At 39.5% G+C, this 27,640-nt stretch overlaps 1 protein-coding gene across 4 annotated transcripts in view; it reads right to left on the bottom strand.

The window, feature by feature from the left end:
* The window catches only part of PCSK5 (proprotein convertase subtilisin/kexin type 5), a 220,101-nt gene extending 196,048 nt beyond the window's left edge, over window positions 1-24,053 (bottom strand). For all 4 annotated transcript variants that reach the window (XM_041422187.1, XM_041422186.1, XM_041422188.1 and 1 more), the window contains exon 1: window positions 23,364-24,053. In XM_041422187.1, coding sequence (XP_041278121.1) covers window positions 23,364-23,561 — 198 coding nt within the window. In that variant the 5' untranslated portion in view covers window positions 23,562-24,053. The remainder of the gene's footprint in view (window positions 1-23,363) is intronic.
* Between the last annotated feature and the right edge of the window lie 3,587 nt (window positions 24,054-27,640).

The following is a 27,640-nucleotide window of genomic DNA, read 5'->3' as shown; positions in this document are numbered from 1 at the left end:
TAACTACATAACCAAAGTTTATAACTGAGCTGCTTAGTCTGACTATATCTACCTTTTTAATCTTTAATTTATATGCAGTACTTCAGGCAACTCTATATCAATCTATATCCAAACTTGTCCTCAAACGGCAAGTATAAAAATCATTGAATGGCATTCCATTTAGTTTGCTTAAGGAAATATACTGTAAAACACACTAGACTTGGTTACTTATATAATTAAATTATAAAAATAACATTCACAGCATTGGACTATACAACAGGAATAGCTTTCCTGTTCTGTCAAATGAGAGCAAAAAGTACAAGAAAGAAACATGGAAATGGTATGGTGTAATAAAAAAGCTTCTTACTCTTCCCTTGAGTACACAACAGAAATGTAAATACTGAAGAGACATGGCATTCACAATCTGAAAAATAAATCTTCCTTTCCAGAGTCATCAATATGTCTGCTTTCAATTTTCATATTTAACTTGAAACTTCAGTTTCACTCACCTACAAACTAACATTCAGTCTCTTTGTCTTTGGGAGAATGCCCCTCCAGCTCATTTGGAATTTTACCTACTAGTGCATTGCAAATCTTGTAAGATACTTCATAATTTAGTTTCAAGTTCCTCAATGATGAGCAGAAAAGGGACAATTGAGCCTACTGTCATTTCAAGTTAAAACTCAAAAGTGACTTCATGAAACAGGCTTGGCTTTCCAAATAGAGCTAAATGATATCACCAAAGAGGATGGAGCAACACTTGAAAACTTTCACCTTCAAAAACCCCTCAGATTTCTCAATTTGCATCTATAAGAATACACATGCAGGAAACTTGAGAGCTCAGCAGTAAAGACTTGAACAGAATTGGAAATAAGTCACTCACAAATTCCAAGAATATTTAGAATATTAGAAAACAAAACTTGAGAAAATCTGAAAGTAGACTACAAATAAAATACTGATAATGATAGAAAACAGCAACAATTTCAATTAATTCACCTAATAGGGAAAATTTGATCTAGGATATTAACACCAGTCTGTGTGGGTGGTCCATCAATAGCTTTATTTTGGGAAGGGTAACTTACGTCTAGTGTAACAAAATTACCAAAACATTCAGTTAAATCAATTCAGCTTATCATAAATTAAATAGGAATTGGTTTGTCTAAGACTAATAAGTATATCAGTACTAGAGTAATTTTCATGCTGCCTTCTCTCTGAAAGGCAATTCCAGCTGAAGTGGCACACCTCCACAGCACAGGTGAGCTCAGTTGTAGTGAACTGGGTTACATCTGGCTGGTGGCCAGTCAACAGTCCTTTTCCTCAGGGCCCAGTCCTAGGACCAGCTCTGTTCAATATATTTAACAACAATCTGGATATGGGATTTAAATGCTCCATTAGCATGTTTGCTGATGATACCAAACTGGGAGATACCAAACTGTTGATCCTCTTGAGAGACCAAAGGCCTTGCAGATGCATCTGGATAGACCCAAGCTATGGTTAATAGGATGAAATTTAAAGTTGAAATGCTGGATTCTGCACTGGTGATTAAGTAACACCAGGCACAAGTGTAAAATGGGAGTGAAATGGCTGGAGAGCAGTCCTGCACACAGCAACCTGTGGGTGCTGGCTGACATTAAGCTAAGCATGAGTCAGCCATGTATATGGGCAACCATGGGGCCAAACTGCATCCTGGAGTACCTCAAATACTGCATAATCAACCAGACAAAGGAGTGGTTATCTCACCATACTCAGCTTTGGTAAGCCTCATTTAGAGTTCTCTCTGCAGGTGTGGGCCCCACAATTTAAGAAGGATGCAAAGGTCCTTGAATTCATCCAGAGGAGGCCAACAAAGCTGGGGGATAGCCTGGAAGGCATGGCTTGTGAAGTGGGGCTGAACACTTTGGCTTGGAGAGTAGTAGGCTGAGGTGTAACCTCATTGCTCTCTACAGCTTCCTGAGGAGAGGACAAGGACATGAAGGTGCTGATCTCTTTCCAGTAGGATTCAGGGATGCGTCAGAACTATTCAGAATGGCATCAAAGGGGGTTCACACTGAACTTCAGAATGTCCTTCTTTATCAAGAGGATAGTCAAACAGGCTTTCTGGGGAGGTTGTGAATGCCCCAAGCCTCTCAGTATTTATGAGGCATTTGGACAATGTCCTTAATAATATGCTGGAACTGTTGGTCAGCCCTGAACTTGTCAACTAGATGACCACTGTAGGTCCCTTCCAATTCTATTCTATCTTATTCAATTATCTTCTACTGTATTCTACTCCATTACTTTTGACTACAGCAACTAAAAAGTTTATTCTGATTTTAAGAGGCTGTAGCACAGTCCAGTAGCATCAGGTCACTGTCGCACTCTTTCTATATTACTATTATTTATAACAAGCACTGAAATTTGGTGCCAGGCTTAGTGCAAGTGATGGAATGCTTCCCTGAGACAGAGGGATGTAATCAGTTACTTTCTGGATGTTTCCTGGACTTATCATTAGTTTCAAATAAGACTGAAGTGCTTGTGCTAACTAAGACTGAAATTATGTCAGTCTTGCTTCATAAGTCTTCAGAGACCTGTAAAGTGCACGCGCACCCTACCAGTTACCTATAAAGGTAACTGAACTTCTATAGACCTTGCTGCCTTCAGAGTGTGTTAGAAACCCACTACTTTGTCTGTGTGTCTATAAAGGCACACACGTTACTGAAAAGGCTCAGACAGGTAACTGGATTTTACAGCTTCAGAGAACTGTTTAAATAGAAAGGCCATATTACAACAAAAATAAGCATCCATCCTGTTTTGTACTACAAAGGTCTCTATATCATTCAGTCCTCAGTGTTTTGTCTTGCACTAGTTTAAGGTATTTATTTATTTAGTTATTTACTAAAGATTAATTCTAGCTGACCACTCTGAGAGCATCCAAACCAGCAAATTTAGGAGATTACCTAACTGCACTCCTGGAGGTTCTACAGTTTAGCAGAACTAGCCATCCATGGAACATACTGGAGGCATCTGCATGCTTCCATCCCAAGGGGGACAGCATGAGGCTTTGTAATCCTTGTTCAGATCTACTTCCTCGGAGAACTTGGGCTGAGGAGACAGAATTGAGCCCTTGGAATTAGGTATGGCAATTGCAATGCAATGTCTTCCAAACACCATTAGTTTTCAGATAATATTAGTGATCATTTAGAACTGTGAGATCTACAGCTTCAGTTCATAATTTACAAATAATTAAAACAAGGCCAAATCTTTTAAGTGTAATTAAATTCATATTCACTAAATGCCAGTGCCTTTCACAGCAAAGTAACACCAGCATCACTAAAAGCTTTTTTGCCTTCTCTTACCTTAATGGAAATTTACTTAGACCTTCCAATTTCTTGGACCCCTAGGAAGAAGAATTAAACCATGCAACTATAGCACAATAAAACTTCTTGTTGTGTATGTTCTTGTTAAATTGTTTTTTATACTTCTAACTCCCAGGTCCTAGAGGCACTCTCAGAGAAAAGCAATGTAAAGACAGAAACACCAGAGCTAACTACTCTACTACTGCTAGAGACTGTTGGCAGTTTCACTCATATATCCTTGAGAAATCCTTCTAATCTCCTTTTTTTTTACACAGAGGGCATGATTTCTTTAAAAATAAATAGGGAAATATTGCCTGGCCAAAGGAAAAAGAACAAACAGTGGATGTAGAGAAGACCTAATCTCTTTAGAAGTAGTGTTTGTAAATAAACATTTTCAACAGATCTACACATACATTTTAGTTGTATTATATTATGTTAATTCAAGGATGAAATAATTCCCAGGAATTATTTCAGTTTACAGGAACTAACAATCCTACAATATCACTGTGGTGTTCCTGAAAAACAAAGCATCCACGTATTTACATTAAATTTATATTTATCAGGTCTTATTTTCTATTTAAAGTTGAAAAAATGTGTTAATTTTAAAGATAACATAAAATAAGAACCAAACTTTCTAAGCTTGCTCTTGAAAAATATTTCTTCCATGTGTTGTTTTACAGGCCAGGCAATATTAAGATAATTTAGAACATAATTACTGCATGAATTAATCTATATGTGCATTGTGTCCCCATGAACTCTGTAAGGAAATACAAAAGCTAAAGCTGACTGTTAAACATACTTTAAATATACTTTACATGGTCACCAAAGTGATCTATCTGACTAAGCTCTGAAACTAAACTGACTGAAACTTCTGTGTAGCTGAACAAGAGTAGTGAAGTCATTCTAACTACTGGGCAAAAAACCTAAGAGATGCTTCTTAGCTGGTAAACATTTTTTTTTTTTAAGGGGCAAATTTTCTAAACATCTAGGTGCAAAGTGCTCTTCTCCCAGAGGGCTGAATAGTAAACAATATTTTAGTGAATTGGAGGATATATTGTAATATTCCCAGTTTCTCCCGGTCTTTAATGAATTTGCTCCTAAATGGATTTGGAAAGGAAGACAGATCAGGTACAGATATGATTCTGAACTCAGTAAGATACTGAAAGAGCCAAAGAAGCACAAATCTGCTACCCCTGTGCAGAACTGGAATATAAATCATTATAAATAGGCACAGGATCATATTTCACACGGAGATGAAGGTATAACACTTCCCATTTTTTAGAACTGCAAAAAATTTCCAAAGTTTTAAAGTCCTTGGCAGAATAAAATATCAAAAAGAGAGAGATGAAGAAAGTTTATGAAGCTTACTCTTATCATCTCATTTTAACAAAATCACTTCAACTCTATTTCAAATTTTTACATTTTTTTCAGATTGAAGCATTTTCATTTGTCTCCGAAATATAATTTCTGGTGTACTCTGTATAATGTGACAACATTTAAAATATTTTCATAATGTCCCAGTTAAAAAGAAATGGGGGTGGAGTTTTTAGCATTGTTTATTCGATACCACCCACATCATGCCTGGGGAGCACAGCTTCTGCAGGAAAACAACTGGGCCAGAAACTGGGAATTCACCACTCTTGCCTTGGTCACAAAAGCAGAGTGGACTGTCCCCTTAAACCATGGTGGACTTGGTCTATTCTGCTGCCCACCTGTTTTTTTTTCCTTCCTCCCATTTTTCCTCTGCAGCTCTACTATGGGAGCTGCAGTGTTGAAGTGGACAGCTCCAGGGAGAAGAGAGTTAGAGGCGGCAGTTCAAGCAAGTGCAGAGGACTGAGTTCAGCCAGCAGGTGCACAATTCCTTTTTCCAGATGAATGAGCTTCCAGGTTTTGTTTTGTCCCTGCTTTCCACTCTTTTTGGGCTGGGTGGAAGGGTGGGAGAGAACACTATGCTGTGGAAGCTCTCCTCAACATATTGCCTTTGTTTGGAGATCACTCCCGGTGCTATCTTTGAGAAGCATTTTCCTTTGTTCCTGGTGGTGAATGTTCCTTTGTGGGTAAGCCACCTTCTTTTTGTACACTTTTTACTATTGATATTGCTGTGGTTATTGTGATTTTAGTAAATTGTTATTTTCATCACATAATCTCTCCTTATTGTTCCTCCATTATCAGAAGGGGTGGGTAAAACTGGCATATTTGGAGTTTAGCTCCCAGATGGGTGTTAAAACCAGCACACATAGAATAATGGAATGACAGAATGGCCTGGAAGGCACCAAGCTGAGTGGTGCAGCTGACACAGCAGACGAATGGGATACCATTAAGAGGGACCAAGACAAGATTGAAAAGTGAGCCCATTGGGATCTTATGAGGTTTAACAAGACCAGGTACAAAATGGACTTCAAATGTAAATCTGAAATCTCACAAGGCCAGCTCATAGCCCTTCATTTTGACCCCTGTTGGCTCGTCATCATTATCCATAGGTGTAAACAAGTTCAATGATACTGCAGAAAACTGTCACTCCCTTTCCTTCTTGAATCACTCCAGACAAGCAAAACTAAAACCAGTGTCCTGGTTCAGCATTTAGGAGCAAGAAAGCTCTACAGAAGCTGTTAGCTGTCCACTGATCCACTAAAAGCACCCATGTCTAGTAAGGTCATGTTTGTTCCAGACCTGGAACCTAAACTCAACTTATATTGCAAGGAACAGAACTGTGTAGTGGAGTCTTTGGGGGGACTAGGATAGGGTTTTTTCACTCTAAGATACACAGTAGTGACCACACTTTCTCAGTCTCCAGCTGTTTTCTCCAAACCCCAATGTTGGGTCAGCACTGACAGATCTCCAGCATACTGAGGCCGGAGTACCAATCACCATAAGAACAGCTGCAGAGCTGCTCAGAAATCTGAGGTGCAGACCGAGATGAGGACTCTGTCTCTGCCAAACATAATATGAAATGGAAAGGGTTTTTTATTGGTTAACTAACAGAAATTCAGTTGCCCATATTGTGGAGATATCTCTGTATGATAGAGGCAGGAACCTTATTCTCAAGGTTCATATCTGCTTTTCCCATATTCCTTTTTCTTCAGGTTTACATGACGTCTGCAAAGTGGTGCTGCTCCAGAATAGTGAAACTCTGAACAAGTTGGGCTTGGTCTTACATACACCCCTTCTTCCTGAAGAATTTTTGAGTCTCTTAGATGGAAAAAAGGCTATATTCTGTAAGCAGGAATTCCACCCCAGTTTACTGAATCTTCAGTCTGGAGGACAGGATAGTTCAAATGGAAAAATTAAGATTCCCTTCAGAACAACCTGCATATGAAAAATAAAGAAAACTGCAAAAGAGCGAAATTTAAAAAAAAAAAAACACACGGCTATTTCAGCAGAAATGTCACAATTCCATAGCAGAAATCACACTGCATCTCTTCAACATGGTGAGAACACTTTACCATTTTAACTACTGGCATTTCTTCTCATTCAGTTTAAATAGAGACGAAAGCATAACATCTTACTGAATTAAAATACACCATTTTAGCCTTCTTTTATATTTTTCACTTATGTTTCAGTTATTTGAATGGACAAATTTTGTCTGGGCACTTGCCTGGAGCTAGTTTGGCTTTTCAAACAACCAATGCCAAAAATTAGTAACACCCATTAAAATAAAGTAGCTCGGCCTTATGCTCTTCAAGATATTGTCACTGCTGTTGCTTACATGCTGCTGTATTTTGTTTTAAGAATAAAGTAACACATTAACTCTTTCAATCAAAAATAAACTCCAGCCTTTTAATTTTCATATGCCTTCATTAGTAGGATTAAAACACATTGACATTCTGAGGTTGGTTACAATTTTTGATATCATTCTAATTCAGTATCAAAGTTAAGATTTTTTACAATTATGTTATTGTATTCCATATCTATCATGCCCAAAAATTGTTACTGTAAGACCCTACAAGGCAAGTATGCTGTGTGTGTGCCTAGAAATGCTGTCATGGGCATTTTTAAAATCCCCTCTCATGGGCAGCTTCTGGTTCATTGCTGCATGGTATATTCTTCGTGGGCTGTTTGGTCTTTACTAAGGCAAAGGTTTTGTCTTCCCTTTTTGGATTCTCTTTTAGTTTTGGGGGGTTTTGCACATCTCGGAGAGGTTGCATTTGGCTGTTTTGAACTGCCTTTGTTTGAGTTCCATAGGTGCCTGCTGGTCAAGCCAGTTCAAGTACATTGGCTTCCCGCTCCAGAGGGAAAGATACAGTTGTCTGGAGGGTGCCACCTTGGAAGCGAAGATGCGACATCATCTTCCTCTTGTCCTCCAGCCATGTGGCCACGTCCAGCTGGACACATCTTGTGAAAGGGCATTTCCAATATTGGGGCCTCTCTTTGTTCCCTGGGGGTTGTGAGATTTAGCAGTTTGCTGTCAAAAAGTTACTTTTTTTTCCATTGCCTGCTGGCATTCTGTTACTAAACAGGCTTGGGTTGTTTTTTTTTCACATGTAACTACTCATATCTTGTTCCTTACTTGTGGAAAGGGATTGGTTGGAATCAAGGGGGATGTCACTCATTTCAGAGTGCCCATTGTCTCAAACCAAGACAATTGGTATATTTGATTTGGGATTACCTCTATAAAAGTAGTTTTTCTCATAATTTTACTTTACCAGGCTTTCTACTGCATTACAGAATACAACTTAAGCACATTTATAGTCTCAATTCTAAAATATAATTTAATTAAAACGAAAAGCTACATTTAAATGTGGAATTCTAAATTCCTACTTAGATTTATTCTAAACTATTTTTAAAAATCAAAGTTCACTTTTCTATATAGAGAAATGCTGTACTGAAAATATATTATAAAATAGATTTAGCAACATAAACCAAATTATGTTTCCTCTGAGACTCCTTACTGATACATAACTTTTAAAAGTTGAGGTGAATTGGAAAAAGCTTCCTACATCACACTTTCTGTATAAATTTACTTTGTACAGTTGTATTTTAAAAAAATATTGTCAAATGAAACTCTGCTTTTTGAAATTACAGTACTTTAGTGCACTCTTGGTAACCTTATTTAGCACATGGAATTACTTTGAAAAATAAAGAGAAAAAACCTAACAACCAAATAGCAATATAAAGTGGTTTATATCATTAAGAAAACCAAGAAAGTTTCTAACACAAACAAGTTTTAGTACAAATCAGCAGGTAAGATTTAGGTATTAGAAAGAATAAATTCAACTGTATCATAGCCTTAATTCTAATACATGCTAGATCACACTAAGATTTATTAATTGAATCTACACTACTATACAGGAGGAACAATCCTTCCAAACAGGACTGTGGCATATTTTTTTTAGATTATATGTTTGTGTAAATGCTGTTGTTATTGAAATTATGAACTCTCTGCCTTACTGAGTCCTGAAAAGTGGGAGAGGTTAACTGACTTTTTTAAAAATAAGAATATACTTTGATCACATTTAATTCAAAATAGTGCTACTTCTAAAAGTACAGGTAAAAAAGCAATACTGAATCCAAAGCATAAAAACAGAAATCCCAAAGACACCCATCAAGTAAATAAAGCCAAGGAAAAGCTGCCTGAATAAAGACTCTGTGAAAATTATGTTTGAGTCCTCCATGGATGAGCAGCAAAGCCTTACATGCCACAGATAACAAGAGCCCCCACTAAATATATACTCTCTGCAAAAATTATGACACAAGTAGGCCTTGAGCTTGACCCTTCTCTCATGCAGCTGTAGTTCTGACAAGAACATGCATCAGTCTTTATGGGAGGACACTATCTGAGCTGTGCTGTGTGCACCCTTTGAACACTTCCCTATAGATGACAGCATACAAATACGCCCTCAGTCATATTAAGAATGAACAAAAAAGAGAGAAGCTGAAGATATACTGGACACTGTGCTGATTGTTCAAGCATTAAATTGAAAAAAAATGTCACTATAGTACTTGAAAAATTTCTTTGAAGGTCAGTAAGGGTTTCATCCACCTCTTCTCTAGAATTGATAAACAGGTTGTGACTATTAGAACAATGTTCAAAAACAGGTAAAAATTAATGAACCTTAATTATTGGACAGGCAGTGGTATAGGGGTTTTTATGAAGTGTAGACCCTAACAGATATAACAGCCTAAAACATTTGAGGGGGAGATGGTGAAGAAAGCCATTTCCACATTTTGTCATGTGAAATGTTAAAATTCAAGTACAGTAATTGCAGGCATTAATAACTGCAGCTGTGAGCATTGCAGCAACTGCGAAGCTCACATCCCTGTCAAATAAAGTAATGCAATGTTACGTAGCAAACCTGTGACCATGGGCTTGCAATTCCAGGCAACATTACATTTTTCATTAAAATGCTTAAAAGGAAATAAATTACTTCCTTCATTCTCATTCATCTTTTCTATCATTTCTTTTCAATACAAAAAACCAACATAATATAAACGGGTAGTTTATGCCCCTTTCTGTGAACCCCAGTAAGTCACCACCTTATTTCTGCAAGTAAAAATGAGTGCAACACAGTGTATTATATTATGCTGAACAAACAAAAGTATTTTAAATACTTTTAAGTATTTTAAATACTCTGCAGTATTTAAAGTGACTTCAATGCAGTCATTATGCATTTGAAAGTTCAAGCCATAACGAACATAATTTTTATCTGCAAAGAAGCTGTTAGGCAATGTGGTCATGTTTGTTTCAGTACCATAGTCATCATTTTGATGAAGCCATCAAAAAGGAAACAAATACCTTTAACCTTTAAATTTGAGGAGTCAACTAAACTGCCACTGCTTTCTGAAATATTTTTTCCCCTTTCCTAACTCAATAATGTGTAATTTAAAATGTCTAAATTATATGCTGCATTAACTGAAGTGAGCTTTGCCTCTATTTCATTGACTTCCAATCCTATTTTATATTGCATTACAAAACAAATATAAAATGAGGATATATACTCATGCAGTGTCATGAATGTTTGTTCAAATAACAAACAGAACTGCCATATACTATACATTACTGGTTACTCCAGACTCTAAAGACTATGGTTTCTTTGTAATGTTTCTTCATCTGTGCTGTCATACATGTAATTATAATAAAGCATAAGAACAAGGCTTGACAAAGTTCTGACCAGGCTACTTCATTCATGTGAATATTATAAAGGGTAGTTAACAGGTTTTATTTTTTTAACAAATTACTGCAAGAAAAGTCACAACATTGTTTGTCACAACAAACAATGCGCATATTAATTTCCTTTTAAATCTTGATTCTGAAATATTTCATAGGCATCATCCCTGTCCAGAAACTTGTAAACATCTACCCAGTCCCATGGGATCAAGTACCTTCTTACTTACAAAACTGCAAGTCAGAAATAACTGTTGAAACTAATGAATTTCAGATACATAAATCAAAAGCAGTCTAATCTAATGGGGTTACTTGTATGAGTAAAAGATTTAAGAACTGGGCAGTTCTTCTACAACAGTAGAAATACTGTTATATCTGCATCCAGTTATTTAAACATCAATATAAAACTCCTAAGCACATTAACAGCAAGGGAATTTATACCATTCAAAATTACTAATGTGGTGACTTACACTAGTCATACTGTTTACAGCGAACATTTATATTGCCAGCAATAAACCTTTTCATGCTGTACGTTGTCTTACAAATCTGAATTCAGCTCTTACTGGTCATAGGAAGTACAATGTTTTCTTTTAACTGACTTTCTCATGAGACTTGATTTAAGCAATTTCCTCTTCTATTACCGATATAATTTACCGAACAGTTATAAAGAAGTGACTCATAGGAATATCTGAGTTAAGTTCATCTAAGTGGGGTGTGTAGGCAGTAAATCCAACCCTCTTATACAGTTAACCTAGATCACACTTCCTCAACTTTGTACTCCAGCAAAATCTGGTATCTTCCACTCTGTATAACATGTTTAACCAAATATAGAGAAGCATGCATATATATGCATATATGTCAGAACCCCAGGTTACTGACATATTCATCTATTTTACTTGGTTATTGCTAGAGCTGCACACAAGTTTATACTTTTTTTTTGGTGTAAAAGTAAGGTTTGTCAGTATTCTTTATTTATGTCTCCATATGTAAGCCCGTTGACTTTGATAAGACAACTAGAGCAACACCTGTTCACATAACAGTTTAATAGCAAGAAAACAAAAAATTCTCTTTGACAGCATCTAAAGATACACCAAAACAAAAAGCAAATGAGTAAATGAGACCAAAAAATATTTGCGTCATGTGGCATTCAAACACAGCAAGAAATAAAACTACATAATCATAAAAAAGCTACATAATCATAAGTAACATTTAGTAAGGATTTGAGAAGTATTACAGCATACCAAGGGACTCTATTCTAGCATAGCTTATGTCTAGCACAGTCTTGCAATACTCCACGTAAAGTTTCTATTTGCAATCACAACAACAATAAAATAGACAAAGAAAGTGACACAAAACAATTACATTAATTCAGATGTACACGTCTCTCCTGCTGTACATTTTTTAAAAATGCTAGAAGATTCAATTAAGCTTTCACTGGATTCACTGGAATCTTCTATTGTATTTAATGGTAACTACACTTAATCAACATAGACCCCAGCAAGGCCTGTATTTTCAATTAAGTGTAGTTAATCTCATTAAGCTAAGAACTAACTTAAGCTTCCAAATTACTTCACACTACAGAGACAAGCCAAAGAGATCTGATACTCAATTCATTACAAAACATCTAAATTTACTAAAACTAATGATATACAAGTTACAGCTCTCAGACCCTATCTATTTCACACATATGAAGAACATTCCTTGGTGATCTTCTCACCAAGAAGAGCTGAATCTTACAACCTCTGGGTTGAGAGAATGCCTGAAAGTGTTTTTTCTTGGATAAAGGATAAGAGTTTCTACTGCATATTTTTTTAATACATTGATATTAAACATACCAAAATAATGAAATAGGAAAAAAAATAGTCATTTAAAATGACAACAATGCATTTGATAAAACTATGTATTTTTCTTTATAAATGGATTTTCATTTTTTGAAACACTGTCAGAGTCCTACAAGATAAGAAATATCAGAATACCTATACAAATTTTAACCACCACTAGAACTTTTCACTGTGCAGTTATGTTTGTCAGATTAGTATTTCTATTTGCCAGGCAAGAAATGGAAATTGCTCAGATTTCACACAATTGGAATGGCATTTACCTACAAGAAAGCTTCCAAAAGAGAAGTCTGTTGCAAAGGTAGAACCATTTATTGATGTCAACACAGTCCAGGGCCCTTTTGGGTCACAGAACAGTTAACTCTTATAGAAAACAAAGCTCTGCAACTCTGTTAATTCTAGCAGTTTTACCAGATGATGGTTTCGTGATTTGTCAGCTGGCCACCCTCATCATGCACTGATCTAAAACTGGTTGTGGGTAGGGATGTGTTGTTTATTGACAATGGAAATTTAAACTACTCCAAGCTGAAGCAAACATTCAGCCTGATCAGACAGGCAGAAAGGAGTAATGACAGGATGTGGTGATGGGCACATTGCAGAAGTATCAAAGCAATTCCAGATATTGCCATACATGTATCCTCTGGGAGTTACCTTTTCTTTCAATTAGGTATGAATAAAATCCTATTAATGTGCTTTCAATTCATGGAAAGCAAATTACTGTGTTTACAAAGGAGCAAGGAAGAAAACTGTACAGAATATCACAATTAATACTGCCATGCTAGCTAGAGCTGGAGCTCGTATTGTGTGTGGTGACAGGATACATCTAGTCTGTCAACCTTACTGATATAACTTGGGTACATGCAAAAACATTTCCAATGTCCTTACTGAGAGACTACTGAGACTTTATTAAACTGCTACTGAATACTTCATGGAGTGTAATACTTTAAAAACGAAAGAAGCTAATCTGCTTCTACATACATCTACTCTGTATGTATCTGCATTAGTTTCACTCTACCCCACTGGTAAAACTGACAGTTGTGCAAGATGGGGCTTAGTTACTCATGAGAAAACAGATTATGTTGCAGCCCGATCCTGTAGGGAAGGGGTCTACTAATTTCCAAGAGGGGTAGGGGCACTTCCCCAGTTTAAAGCTGCTCATTTATGCTTGGCTCATTGGGGCGCAGCATACTCATAAAAGAATCCAATTTTTTTTTTGAAGTTTAGTGTTTGATTGATTTGCTTGCCTCAGCTCAGCTCAGTTACTCAAGATACAATAGTTGACATTCTGCAGTTCACAATGTTGAAAGAATATGGGTGGAATAAGAATAAAAACACCCAGTAAATTAAAGTAATTGAAAATCTCATTTTCAAAACAGTTTTCACTTTTCAGAACAGCTGTATAAAAAATGTGATGTCAACTTTTAAAAGGAGATGTGAGATGAGGCTACTACTAGAAAAATTAATAGAAACTAAGAAATAAGATGATTAAGGGACACTTGGGTAGAAAGTCACTGCTTTGGAAATAGTTAAACAGAAGAAAATTCTGCCTTGCAAATTTATTGCTGCTCCTAAGAGGCCAAGCATATAGACAGAGGTGGGTAAATAGATACAGTCTAGTCGAACTTCCAAAAGGCTTTAGACAATATCTTTCACCCATAGGTTTTAAGAATTTAAGAACCCATTGCAAAAGGTCTTCACAGAAGTAAGCAATCAAAACAAAAAAAACCTCAAAAGCAAAGCTTAGGAGAAATTAGTTACTTTTTTATTAAATTGCAATTAGCTTCTTGCAATGAGTGGAGATTCCAGATGGAGTTCTGCTGTGCTCCATTGCAGAATCTCTTCTGGAAGCTACACTATTTCTTTACAAAAAATATGCATGGGAAAAAGAGTGAGCAATGATGTGTAGAAATCAGCCATGACAGATGCAAAAACTGCAACAGCTGACTACACAGGAACTGCAGAAGGACCCTGAAAAACTGAGTGACAATATCAAACGAAATCCAATATAAACAAAAGTAGATTAACTTATGTACTAACCGAATGCCACACTAAAAAGAACTGTTCAGAGCTGCTCAGTACTGTACCATTAAAGAGTGACAATCTCAAGGTTATGGCAGACTAATCCACAGGAAGTCAGCTCAATAGAAGTCCCCACAGTAAATTACATACTAGATGTTAGTTATAATATGAAGCATAAAGCAGAGTACAGGGCATTATGAGAATAATGCAAGGTTTTCTCATACTAAATATTGTGTAGCTCTAGTTCCCTCTATTCAAAGAGGGCGATCTGAAAAAGTTTCGAAGTAGGAAAAGAAGAAAGGACAAAGACATAGTACAACAGAAGTTGTATGACAAATAGCAAAGTAAGCTAAGACCCTTCAGCCTAGATACAACATAATTTAGGGGAAAATATTCCAAGACTAAAAAATCATGTATGGTGTAAGAGTGGACAAAAATCCTCTTTCACCACCTCTTTCAGTAGCCATCTAACAAAGCTGGTAAGTAACAAGCAAAAGAGAGGTGTGTCTTCACACAGTGTAGTAGGAAACTTTGAAAATGCTTGCCACAGAACATTGTGGACGCTAAAAGTTTTGTTTTATTTCAAAGATTGAACAAGAATCTGGACAAAGCAAACACTGCAAATTTCTAAGTATTCAGAAGTAATATCCAGTTCAGGCAGACTCCTTAGCCGAAAACAGCTGAAGGGACTGTTAGGAAGAAGCACTGGATGCTTGTTTTGTTCTTCCTCACACTGGACAGTAACTTAAAACCACTGCCTATGCCTAGTAGTGGCATCTAGACAGATCTTCTGTCGGACTCAGAATGGCCTTTCATCCTTTTGGGTCTATTTCAGTAAGGGTGCTCAGGCAAACGAAAATGTTATAGGATCTATTTCTCTATGCCCTAGATGTCATACTACTGGCTTTAAAGGTGCAACACAACATGCATTTTCTTTCCTGTCTGTTTTTAAGACATCAGGTTACTGTGTAAATATGTTCCACAAAGAAAGGCTCCATAAAAGAAAAGGAAATATTCTCTAGATTTATCCAGAGGGGAAACTATTGAAAGAAAACACAGAGAATGGAAATTTTCAGTTCCCTTGAAATTGCAAAATATAGCTTAAAGACTAACCTAACTAGTAAATTAGATAAAAGAATGTAAAAGTAGGCATATAGGATGCTAAACATAGCTAGAACCAGTGGATAAAAAGACAATGAATAACCTAGTAGGTTTTGCGGCAAAGTTACAATAAACAACTGCACATGCCCTCACAGAAGTTCCAGGCAAGGTTTACAATATTGGGGGCACTCAGTGAATACAACCACCAGAGACCCTTTTATTTAACACTTGAGGACCATCAAAGGACTTCTAGTAAGGGGTGGAGGCCTGTAAATTGGTTCTAGGAGAAGTAAAGCTTATGCATTAGCTAGGAAGTACATTCTAATGAATATGGATGATCATGATGGAATAAAGACCTTGTTGTCAAGTTTCACAACACACATTAAATTGAGAAAAAAATCCTCTGAATGTGTCCAGCACTGTAATAAAGAATGCCTGTATTCTAACACTTCAAATTGTGTTAGAAAGTTTACTTTCAAGCTGGTTTCAGTATCACCACATGCTACCACTGATTAAACTATATATTTCTAAAAGGACAACATTATCTAATTCTAGGCTTGACTTTCAGACACACAGCACTATTCTGTCACACTTCACTGCCTTCTAAGCACTCTTACACAAAACTCATTGGTTTTGTTCTAGTTTGAATAAAATATACAGCACATGTTTCAACCATGACTTGCAGCATCTCTTAACTCTGGCTCCAGAACACAAACCTAAGTGATGCCTGTTCCCTGCTGCCACAGAAACATCCTAAAAAGAAAAAAACAAAGAGAAAAAAAAAAACTTGAGCAAAGATGGGCCTGATGGATATCCCTTATTAAAAAGTATGCCATCCCCCTTGGGATCAGGTTTCTTCTCTTTGGAAGAGTCTGTGCATAGAATTTTTTCTTTCTTTATTTGTTCAGAACTGTATATTCCCTCTTGCCTGATTAACATGCGTTTTACAATCTCACCTCCATTGTGCAACATCTTGTAATCCACAGGAATGTCCACAACAAGCTGTTCTGGCAAGCCTTCATTCTGTAGTTCTCATACTCTGCTGGACTTGCCAATGTTTCATTCCAAACAGTTTTTCATTCTGCAAATATCAATCAAATTGGGCCCAGTATGTTGCCAAATAAACACTTACTATCTTAAGGTATGTATCTTTGGCAAGCAGGATTCTGTTTGATCATATCTTTTCCTGTGTTTGGCAGGTGACAAAGAGTACCACATGATACGGTATATCCCCGCTTGCTGATTTTACAATTTATTATTTGGAGAAGAGAAAGGTATACTGGTCAATCACAGACCACAGAACACAGCTGTAAAAGAAGAAAATAGGACACTGGAAATGTCTTGCCTGATAACAAGCATTATTTATGGCAAAAGAGTACAAAGGAGTGGGAAGGTTTTATACAAGCAAGACATAATTTCTAGTCAAGGCAAACAGATATCAACCAAAACACAGCAACTATGACTGTAGGAGTGGTAAGTCTATCTTCTAATAGGAAACCAGAAGCTACAGAGGCAAAATAAAGGCTGGTCCTGAAAATGTCAGAGAGACAGATGAGCCATTTAAGCACAAGATCAGATATATAACACTGGCCGTGACTAAATTTAGTCCGTAAGTTGGGAAAAAAAGTCACTTTTAGAACTGGGGTCAAAAATCCACTTATGAACACCTTAAGGTACATATCACTCATGATGGTGTCCAATTCAATATTCTTCAGATTTTTATATTTATTACATTATTTATGTTTATTTTGAGCAGATACTTTGTAAAATAAAAACTTTATCTATCTTCAAGTACTACTTGAGTAATAGCACCAAATTCCTGAAGCAGGTCACAGAATTGAACTATGGAACAGTAGGTCAAAACTTCATAAGCAAGAGTGATTTATCTATTTATTACACCAGGGCAGCAAAACAATTACCTGCCAGAGTTCCTCTTGAAATTGTTTTGGTTAATATTTCAACTAGTGACCTAAATACTGGCACAGAAAAGACACCTACCAAAATACATAAAGACTCAGAGATTATATGCGAGTACGTTGAGGAGCAGGAACAGAATTCATAATAAACTGGCACTATAACACACGGTCTGGAAAGGCAGGACAACATTCAGCAAAGGCATAAGCAACGTACTACACCTAATAAACAGCAATCTACTGAATAAATTCAGACTGGAAAACAATGGGCTAGGAATTTGGTAGAAGCAATCAGTGAACCATAGCAGATCATGGGCTGAACTCTGTCAAGAATGTCATATGGCTACAGGATAGACAAATGCCATAATGGGTTACATAAACAGGAGTGCTTTCCTGAGGACAGCTGAAGGAATCCTTATGCTGTACTCAGCTGTAATGCTCTTGCATCTCCTCACTCAATATGAGGCTCTCTTAGAAAGACTAGAGTCAAACAGCAAGACTGGTCAGTGAAAGCCTCACTTACATGAAACAAAGGAAAGGCCTGAACTTGGAAGGAAAACATAAAAGTCTGGAAAAAGGAAATGCTACAACTTTTCTGATGTTGCTACTCTTTAAATTCATAAAGAAACAAGAAACACGAGCTTTGAATTGCAGAAAGGCTATTAGTTTTGACTTCACAAGGACAAAGAGAATAAGAGACCATTAAAACCACTAGCTCCATTGACACTGCAGAACTTCGTTACTGAAGACTTTCAAAAACTGGTTATATATCTGTCAGGAAACATGTGGGCATAGCTGGTTTTCCTTAAAGGCTCTGCAATGAACAAACCGATCTGCAGTGATTTCCCTCTTGCCCTTCACTTCTACAGCTTCAGCCATTGTTAGTCAGAGGTTGTCATACCAGACATGACTGCTGTCATAACAGAGGTATGATGCACCATGGATTTACATCAATATGTTTTATAGATTTCTTCCAGTTCTTCCATTTAACCCAGTCTGGTCCACTTCTGCACTTTGAGAGAAGCAGTTTGCATAAACATTGCCATTTGTAAACTGGGCTTGCAACTACTTGTCATTCTTAAAAATATAATTTCGTTTGTGCTTGCCTGAGGGCTTTAAATTAAAAAATCATCACACAATTTGTAGTTTGACCACTATACTGTTAAACAAGCTATCATCTTCCCTCATTTTGTAACAACACACAAACGCTACTAGATTGCCTGTGTGATCAGAAACCATCCATTTCTTTATTTCATCCAGCTCCTAATGAAAAGCTCACATTTACTAGAACTACAGTCTGCTCTCTCTCCCTCCTCCCTCCCATTTTTAACTGCAGAGATGAGAAAACTACCACTAAATATGACGAAATAGCCATGGTATACCCTTTGTAGTCTCCAATATGTTCAGGTGTACTGGTTCTGTGGCATTATGAGCATTGCAAAAAAAATTTTTCAGAACATACATTTTCCAAATATTTGTCTTCTGGTGATTGTTGTCTACCACTCCAAAATGCAGTTTCTTCCTCCTATGTGTAAGAGAAAATTCCATTTTCCTTGGTGTATTTGTGTAACCCCACTTTACACATGTGCATACGCATACAACTTAAAAATACACCTAGATTTAATTCTTTTAATACCATTGTCCTGATACTTGTATCCTTAGTACTCAGGACTTCATTAAACTTATTACAGGTATTAAATTTTAGTAAGGTATACTCGGTTTCAATACTGTGAGTACACAGGCTCTTAAGAGGTCTAATTCTTCTATTATCCACCTCTACTAAGGGGTACTTGAACTTTGCACAAAGGCCTATCATCATGCCTTTTTGAGACATCCTTGTAAAGTGGTGGAGACTTTTGGCAGCAAACTCCTTCCTTTGCTGAAGACAACCACCTTTAGTTTAGGCTTTTTATCTCAAATTAAGTTCCTTTTTTCCTTAACTGCTTCTTTGTCTTGCAATTTGAACTACATAGTTTGCAGAATTTACTTCTGCCTTCCATCAGGAATAGATTTGGAAAATGAAAAACAGCCATTCCTCCCATTCTTTCTATCAATTGACCTTGTTACACAACAGCTTCTCTGTGACATCAAAGGAATGTCAGGTTTGAAATGAACTGTCGAAATGAAAAGGTTTGAAATATTATTTACTAAACTTTTGTGTGATCTGCGGTCTTCAAACCAATACTCCCAATTCAAACAAACAAACCCACCACAAAACACTTACTGGCAAGTGATATTAGCATTTATATTATTTAGAAAGCCAAATCTGTTTATCTTATGTGATTCCTGAGGCACAGCTCAAGCTCAGCACACTTAGGTGCCTTTTGGCTAATAGTGTCTATTCCTTGCATGAAGAAAATTGTAGGGATAAGGGTGGACAGTCACAGGCAAAGGCCAGGGAATAGGCTACTCAATTCTGGAAGAGATCAGAAAAGCAAAATTCCTGGAAGAATACTATCAGGAGAAGAAAGATGTCATGTGGGAAAGTGCTCACCCATCCTCAGCTCTTGACTAGAATTAAGAAAGAAAAAAAGGAAGAACAGGATCTGAAGTCCACTGCCTGAACAAAAAACTCCTGGCACCTGATGACAGTAAATAGTCACAATATTTAAACCAACTGTACAATATCCTACACAGACGATATGCTTAACCCTTGACAGCTGCCAACAGTGAAAGAAATGTTCCTAATTGTCAGCGACAGATACTTTGCCCTAAGGTAAGGTCTGCTTTGTGTAGTCACTGCGAAATAGAAAACAAGACAGCTAAGAGGTGCTGGGGGATGCACTATACGCCACAGTCCCAGAGGGCCTGCAAGTCCAGACCACTGTCTTAGGAGACCAGTGCAAAAAGAACAATGCAACACTTTTTTGTGCTAGAGAAACTACTAATTGCACTCCAAGGGTAAGTCAGAAAAACCTACATAGGAAAAGGGGGAAAGAAGTCAACTCTATGCATTTAAGTACTGATACTACATGTTTGTGTAATTTTAAAGTCCAGAGGACCACAGAAGACATATCTCTCATTGGTAATACAGGAAATACAAGATAAACAAGAAGTATGTCAGAGTAAACTGTAGGAAACAGGAAACAGAAACATGTAGCCTGGAAAAACATAGACTTAAAGAGAATTCTTTCTCTGTTGTGCTGTGTTCCCTAAAAATTAATGGAAAATTCCTCTATTCAATGAATAGAGAAGCTAAAGCTTTGAGTTTTCATAGTAAGACACAAAGACCACAGAAGTCTGAGAGCAACAAAAGTTTACCAGAAGCTGTGAGAGAAAGAGTTCTCAATTGCTCACCAGCAGGTCATCTCAAGGCCTCTTTTAACAGCCCCTTCTGCCATCTATTTCTGATTGACTTGTCCAGTCATTTAGGAAGCCTCTGCAGGTTTGCCATGGCAATGAAAATTACTGAAGAAGTATTTCAAGACTCAACTGGATATTCTCCAAATCACACAAGCATCAAAAAACAGTAAGTTAAATTCCTCCCGTCACTAGGAATGCACTAAATAACAAAAACTGGGAGACAGGATGTTGGCCAGTATTTACAATTCAGAGCCTTCCTGGGCCTAACACCTTCTCTCCACTGATCAACTTTACGCACCTTTCAATGCCATTTTTCCACAAACACAAAATTAACAGAATGGTCAGTGGAAATAAGCCCTTCAGAACCCCTCTTTCCCACTGTTTCCTTCAGCTCTAATCATGTAATTTACTGCTATCACAATGCTCGTTTCATTTTTATACAGTTTCACGACTTCTTATCTTGAATATTTTAAATATTTTTCTGGATAATTCGTAAGTTGGTCCTTTGGACCAGCTGCAGTGGAATTTCAATTTAGCTTTTTGCACTTTCTTTTTAAAGATGAGCTCATAAATTTAATGTAACCAAAATATTATGCCTACTGTGTAACTCTATGAGAAAATTCTGCTTATTGGTGTCTCTTGTTTTCAGAGCATATTCAGATAGGAAAATATCTTTCAACATCTCAACAAAATATCTTTCAACATCTCAACAAAATCAATTTTTTAATTGCTTGCAATTGTCACTCAGTAATAACGAGCAGATTACTGCCCCATTCTTTCCTTCTTTTTGCACTTCCTGTTTTGTGTCAAATATTTTCCTGCTTTTCCACATCTATGAAAAAAGCTTGCTATGGGCAAGTCCACCGCATCTGTCCAAACTGCTCCTGATTCCCTTTCTCCAAAAGGAGAAGGGGAATACCTTACTCAGTTTACCCATCTTTACCTAGACACACTGTCTACTCTTTTTTCATCCATATACCTAATAAAGTATTTTCCAGTTTTCAATTACTTATAGTCTCTATTTTCTCTCATTCTCATCTGTACACCTAATCTGTACTGTCCATAGTTGTATATTTCATACTTGCATAAAGACACTGTCACTGACAGATAAGAAACAACTACATTGTTTCCTTAATTCAAGATGGGCTTACACATGCAAAGTATAAAAAGGCAGGCTCTGAGCTGACCAGCCAGCCTGACAAAAGAAAAAATGGGGAAAGGCGCATCCTGCAACCGATGGTTGCTAATTTTGGCACTATAACGGCCCAGACAGGAATACAAACATCTTGAGCAAAAACGTGTAAGACTAAAAAGAAAGCCGATGCAAAAAATTTTGATTCCTAAGCTGTAGCTCCAAAATAATACTTCAATTTTGACATGCAATCTTCCTCCCAAATTTTAGTGCCTCCAGCTGGAAGCAGTACTGCTGCCTGCTTAAGTGCTCCACAAGAGAAGTTGATACTCAGTTTTTCTAAGTAACTGCATCCTTACATATCATGTTTTGTGCTACCCCAGTGACATTTTCCAGCTTTTCCCATGTAAATTATTTATCTTAATTGACCACACAGCTGTCTTATTCAGGCTCGCAATGAGAGGGAACACTGAGATGTACTTTAAACTTTTGATTCAATGATGTAGTAAGTGGGAGCCCATTTTAAAACACAATAATAATCAGGTCTTACTTTGATTTGGTTGATATGAAATTCCTGGAGTGTAAACACAGCTGTGTTTTTGTAAATCTCATGTACAAAATCTCATGTACAAATCTTCTGTACCTGCAAATGTTCATTTCTAACCTTTCAATTTATGTAGAATAAACTACTGTCTAGAAAGAATGTACTTGGATGTTTGCGCCCAATCATGCAACAGGACTGTTTATTTTTTAGGCACTCACCTTGTAAACCCGACATATGCAACTTGGATTTTGAGAACAACTGCGAGGAAAGCCTAGAACACTGAGTATAAACTCCTTAAGAAACATTTCAAAGATAACTGTGCCTAACTGTAGAAGAGGGCCATTTTTCAGTGTGATGGGATCCAGTGAGAACCAGGTGTTTGCTAACTTGCAGTTTCTAAACCTGACTGTATCCAAGAATTTTCTGACGTGGTGTCTGGATCTAGCCAAGTCCAGGTGTGGCCCCGGCCCCACCAGTGCGCTCTGCTTCCGCACCAAACACCGCAGGCAGCCGCACGCCTGGCAGCCGCTCCGGGACACCCTGCCACCTCCTCCTTCCGCACGCCTCGCCAGCGCGGGGGTCGGGACGCCCTCCGCGGCGAGCCGGCGGCCGCGGCTGCCACGTCCTGGCTGCCGGCGAGACCGGCGCTCGCTGCAGGACGAGCTCGTCTTGTATCAGCGTTTTCCAACTTGGAAAGCGGACACAGGAGGCTGTCCGCCGCGGAGCGCAAAGTTCAGCCGCAGCGAGGCGGCGAGCAGAGCGGCGGCGGGACGCCCCCCGGCGATGCCCTCCCCCTCCCGCCCCGCGGGCGGCTCCCCGGCCCGCGCCTCGTTTCACACCTGGCTTCGAAAGGGAAGGCCACGACCCAAACCTCTCCGGCATACCTGTCCCCGCGCATCACCTCCCGGGGCCCGCGGCGGGAAGCCGGGGCGGCTCCGCTGACCGCCCCGCGGAGACGGCGGGGCCTGCGGCCGGGCCGTGCTCGGGCAGCGGCCGCGGGGCCGCCCGTCCCTCGCCCTCGTCGTTGTCCCTGCCCCGGCGGCGCAGGGCGGCCGCAGCGTCGGTGCCCGGTAGAAAGTAGTTGTGACTAGCGTTACCTGTCCTATATTGATGTATCCGTATTTGCTCGCTATCCTGTTGGCCTCCGGGATCCCCCCGGTTATCCGCACAGCCCAGTGGTTGGTGTAGAGGCGCGTCCTGCAGGCGGGCAGCAGGAACCCCAGCACCAGAGTGAGCCGGCAGAGAAGGTCCCCGCCGCCTCCGCCTCCCCAGCAACAGAGGCGCTTCCAGCCCATCTTCTCCTCCGCACGCAACCCCCACAAAACTTCTCCTTCCTTCTTCCGAGGCCCTTGTCCTCCCCTCCGGGCCGCTTCGGCGGTACGTCCTCCGAAGTTAGCCCGAGGAAGAAACTAGGTAAAGCTTGGAGTAGTGCATTGAACCGCCTGGGGGTTAAATGATGAGGGGCTGGGAATAGTGGTTCTGATCAGTGATTGCTGCTGTGCCCTCTTCCCGCCGCTCTCCCGGGATTAAGTAACTTGCTTGTGAGAGCTTCTCTCACTGCTCCTGAGCGCCAGCTTCTCCCTCTAACCCCAGCTACATGGGAAGTCGTCTCTCCGCGGGGAGGAGGGGTCCTTATCCCTCTCTCTACGTTTCCCTCCTCTCTGACTTCCTTCCCCCTGCCAGTGGTCTTCTGTCTCCTCTCCCGCGTCTGGCTTTTCTTCGCCTCTACTCGCTCCCTCGCTCCGGAATCCGGGAGCAGCGCGGCTGCGGCGGCAGGCGATGTGTGAGTGTTGGCAGCTCAGAGCCCCAGTGCACTCCGACTCGGCCACCTCCCTCTCCCCTCCCTCCTCCTTCTCCTCCGCCTCCTCTCTCCGCCCTCGCTCCCGCAGTGCCGAAGGCCAGGGGAAATGGCAGCCGAGTCGGCGCCGGGTTGCTTCACTCTCCGCGCTCCTACGCCCCGGGCTACTGCTGGTCTCGTCAGCCGCCGCCCCCGAGCGCTGTCCCTGCCCCCACCGCCGGGCCGGGAGGCCGCCGCCCCGCCGGCGGGGCTGCAGCAGACGCGGCGAGGTGCGAGGCCTGCGGCAAGGCCTCGTGTTCGGCACTGCCGGCGGCCTCCGGGCCCTGCGTCCCCGGGGCGCCCGGGGCGAGGAGGGGCCGTGGGAGAGCCCCAGGTGCTCCGATGGCCCGGGTCTGCCCTGGCCTCCCGTTGCCAGGAGAAACTGCTAGGCTACCAGGCCGGACAGAAACAGCTCCACAGCTGTTTTTCTGGCTGGCGCCGTGCACCCATTTGCTGACCACACTTCACATCGTTGTTTCATGCAGCCCGTCTGTGTGTGGTCATCACCTTAAAAAAGGAAAGTGAGTGGCTGCTGCTTTGGCAGAGGATCGGTGGTCCAGATCCAGACAGAGAAGATAAAGCCCCCACTGCTCTCTCACGCATGTCCTGATGCAGCATTGCCACAAGATCTGCAACCAGCTTCCATAAGCAGAGCACCTCTGCGTGTAGAGAAGATGCTTCTGGTCATCAGCAGCTGTCTCAGGCTGGTGCCTGTCTGGAGTGGGAGAAAACTCGTGTCCACTCCAGCCCAAGCTTGTTGTTTAATGGTCTAAGCATTTGAGCCGCCATAATAACTTTGGACTCCCTGTAGATCTACTTCATTTTGCTTGAAAGTTAAAGTAATTGGTCCAGCGGACCTACTGTGAGGATCTGTTGCAAGTTTTGAAGGAATTTGGACATGAAAAGTATCACTGCAATACACTAACGTAAATTTGTGACTTTTTTTGTCTGAGAAAAAGGTATCAGCGAAGGTGACTGATTTTGTCAGGCAGCTGTCACTCTCTTTTTCGCTTAACTATGAGAAATTACATCCTTTACAGAAGGTCATGGAATGGAGTTCATTTTTCCTCCACCAAAACATGGTGGAAACGTCTCTACCATTAAAGCAGCTGTTTCCCTTGAAAAGTAGAAATAGTAAAACACAGAAGGCTGTGTTTGCCAATTCAGGTGATTCTCTGCTTTAAGTTCCTTAATTTTTCCCTTTCGCATGGTCATTAACATCTTTTCCCATACTGGTCATTAACATCTTCCCACATCTTTTGACAGTTTTTAAAGACTAGAAAGGAGGAAAATGCATTCTTTGCTTCCCTGCTTGATGTCTCTAATAATTTATTTGCCAGAGAGTCCTTCTCTGTTAGTTTTGTTGGTTTTTTCTTTGGTTTTTTTTTTTTTCTTTTTGTAGTTTGCGTGATCATCTTCTCAGTATATTCCAATGTACTGTTAAGTTCTCTTTGTACATTTGAGACCTCATGGCTTGCCTTCCCTAGGATTTCACAGGTGGTGGCTTACTGCTGAGTAAATTGTTCTTGTATTGAAATTGCAGACAACACTCTCATTGGATTCAGCAGGCCCTTGTATGAATTGTAGCTGTTAGAACCAGGTGCTTACACCTTGTTGCTAATATTCATAAATACAAATTCCTTGAATATGACATTAAATATCCTGCATTAATTAGCCCTCCTTATTAATTGGTTCAATGATAATTGCACAAGTCAGCTCTTATCCTATATCTGGAGGGCTTAAATTATGCTTAATCATGAATATCCACCCTATTGAAGTAAATAGCAATCAATGGGTCACAAAACCTGAACCTTATGCAACCCCAGTTTGTTTTTCTGAAGACAGTAAATTAAAAATTTATTTTCTCAGATCATGTTACTATTGTTTTGACTGCCATATTTTTGCTATAGATGATGGACAAAAGGTGCACACTACAAAGAAAAAGTCATACTGTCATGTACTTACTTCCAACTTGTCTCACTTAATGGTGCTTTATACACAGGCACCAAAGCCTCTAGGAATCAGTTGATTTGATAAATACTTCATTGTCCCCAAGTATCTTTTCGCAAAGCTGCATTGTATTGCACAGCATAACAAAAATGCTGTGAAAATTGTACTATACATAAAAATAGCCTCTGGAAGAGGAGGGGTGTAGTCCCCAGAGGCATTTTTTTCTGTGATTATAGTCCTCTTTGCTGAGGCCACTGTGTTAGATGGCAATTATAGCTAGTGTGAGAACATTTGGACATTGGTTGTGTTGTGAAACATTTGAATGTGTTTTAAAATGAACTCCAGACTGCAAAGTTTTGCTGAATACTAATCACAGCAAAATCCGTAGGGACTTCACTCCTTACATCCCCTAAAAAAATAAAAATAAAAAAAAACAGAGGTGAGAACTCCTGCCATGCCATATTCTGCTCCTTTCTGACAGAGCCAGGCAGTAAGTATACCAGGGGAGTGGAGAGACTGAGGGGACTGGCAGCAGTGCAGGAGTTTTATTCAGAGTACCTGCTGTATATGGACTGTATGTAGCTGGTAGCTGCGCTTTCTTTTGAACTCTGTGGGAGACCTGATAGCTTGTCTGTCTGTACACCACAGGAAAAGTTTTTATCTCCTCTTGGCAAGGGCACTAATTTGCTCCATTTCATCACTATTGTCACACTGGTGCCTCTTGTTAACAGACACACACACCCCTCCACCCCCCTTCTTGCCTCTCTTCTACAACAAAAGTTAGTATCTTTCTGACTGCTCAAAATGCAAATTTCTACAGGTCTCTCTCTTGTCCTTTACTTACTAATACTAATCTGCGAATCCCTCCTCTACTGTTAATCCCAAACAGTAGTGATCCAGAATCTGACCTCAGTGGCTGTTCTCAGTTCTCTCCTATGTGCTCTAATTACCTCTTGTTTTGCTGTTTTGCCTACCTAGTCCTGAAATTATTCTTTCCTTTCTAGTTCTTTCGCAGCCTGAAAATCCCTCTGGCTCTTCAGCTCTGGCAGCCTTTTTACTGTGCTGTGCTTCCTGTCAGCTTTCTAGCACTCCTGTATGTTTCGCAGATCAGTGCTCCAGAGATGTGTTAGGCACCGCAGAGTGATAATTAAGGAGGAAACCACAAAGAATATATAAATTTAAGGAAAGTGGCAGCTCAGTGTCTTCCAGGAAGAAGTCCTGCAAGCAGGTGTGCTGGCCCCTGAAGATATTCCAGAACACAGACTATTTTAAGAATAAACTGGAATATATGTTCATTAGCCTTTGAGAGGAAGAGTCTGGACCATAGCAGATGAAAGGAAGGAAACTTCCAAAGAGTGGAGGTTGTGTCGAGGAGATGTTTAGAGGTTGCCCTAGAAAGATGGATAGTTTTGGAATCCAAAGGAGAATTTAGATTTCCTTCGTTTCAAGCATAACTGTTTTTATTGGTTTTTATAAACAGTACAGCTAGGTTGCTTGACGCCAGCCACCATACGATGCAATTTACTGGTACACAGTTCTTTGATCTCCAGTTTTCCATGCTTCAGGCTTGCCTCTGATTTTACATAT

The sequence above is a fragment of the Onychostruthus taczanowskii genome, unplaced genomic scaffold (assembly GCF_017590055.1).
Source record: "Onychostruthus taczanowskii isolate IOZ18803 unplaced genomic scaffold, ASM1759005v1 scaffold72, whole genome shotgun sequence".
Classification (NCBI taxonomy): Eukaryota; Metazoa; Chordata; class Aves; order Passeriformes; family Passeridae; genus Onychostruthus; species Onychostruthus taczanowskii.
The sequence above is the reverse complement of the archived record's forward strand: the minus strand, read 5'-3'. Positions and strand labels throughout refer to the sequence as shown.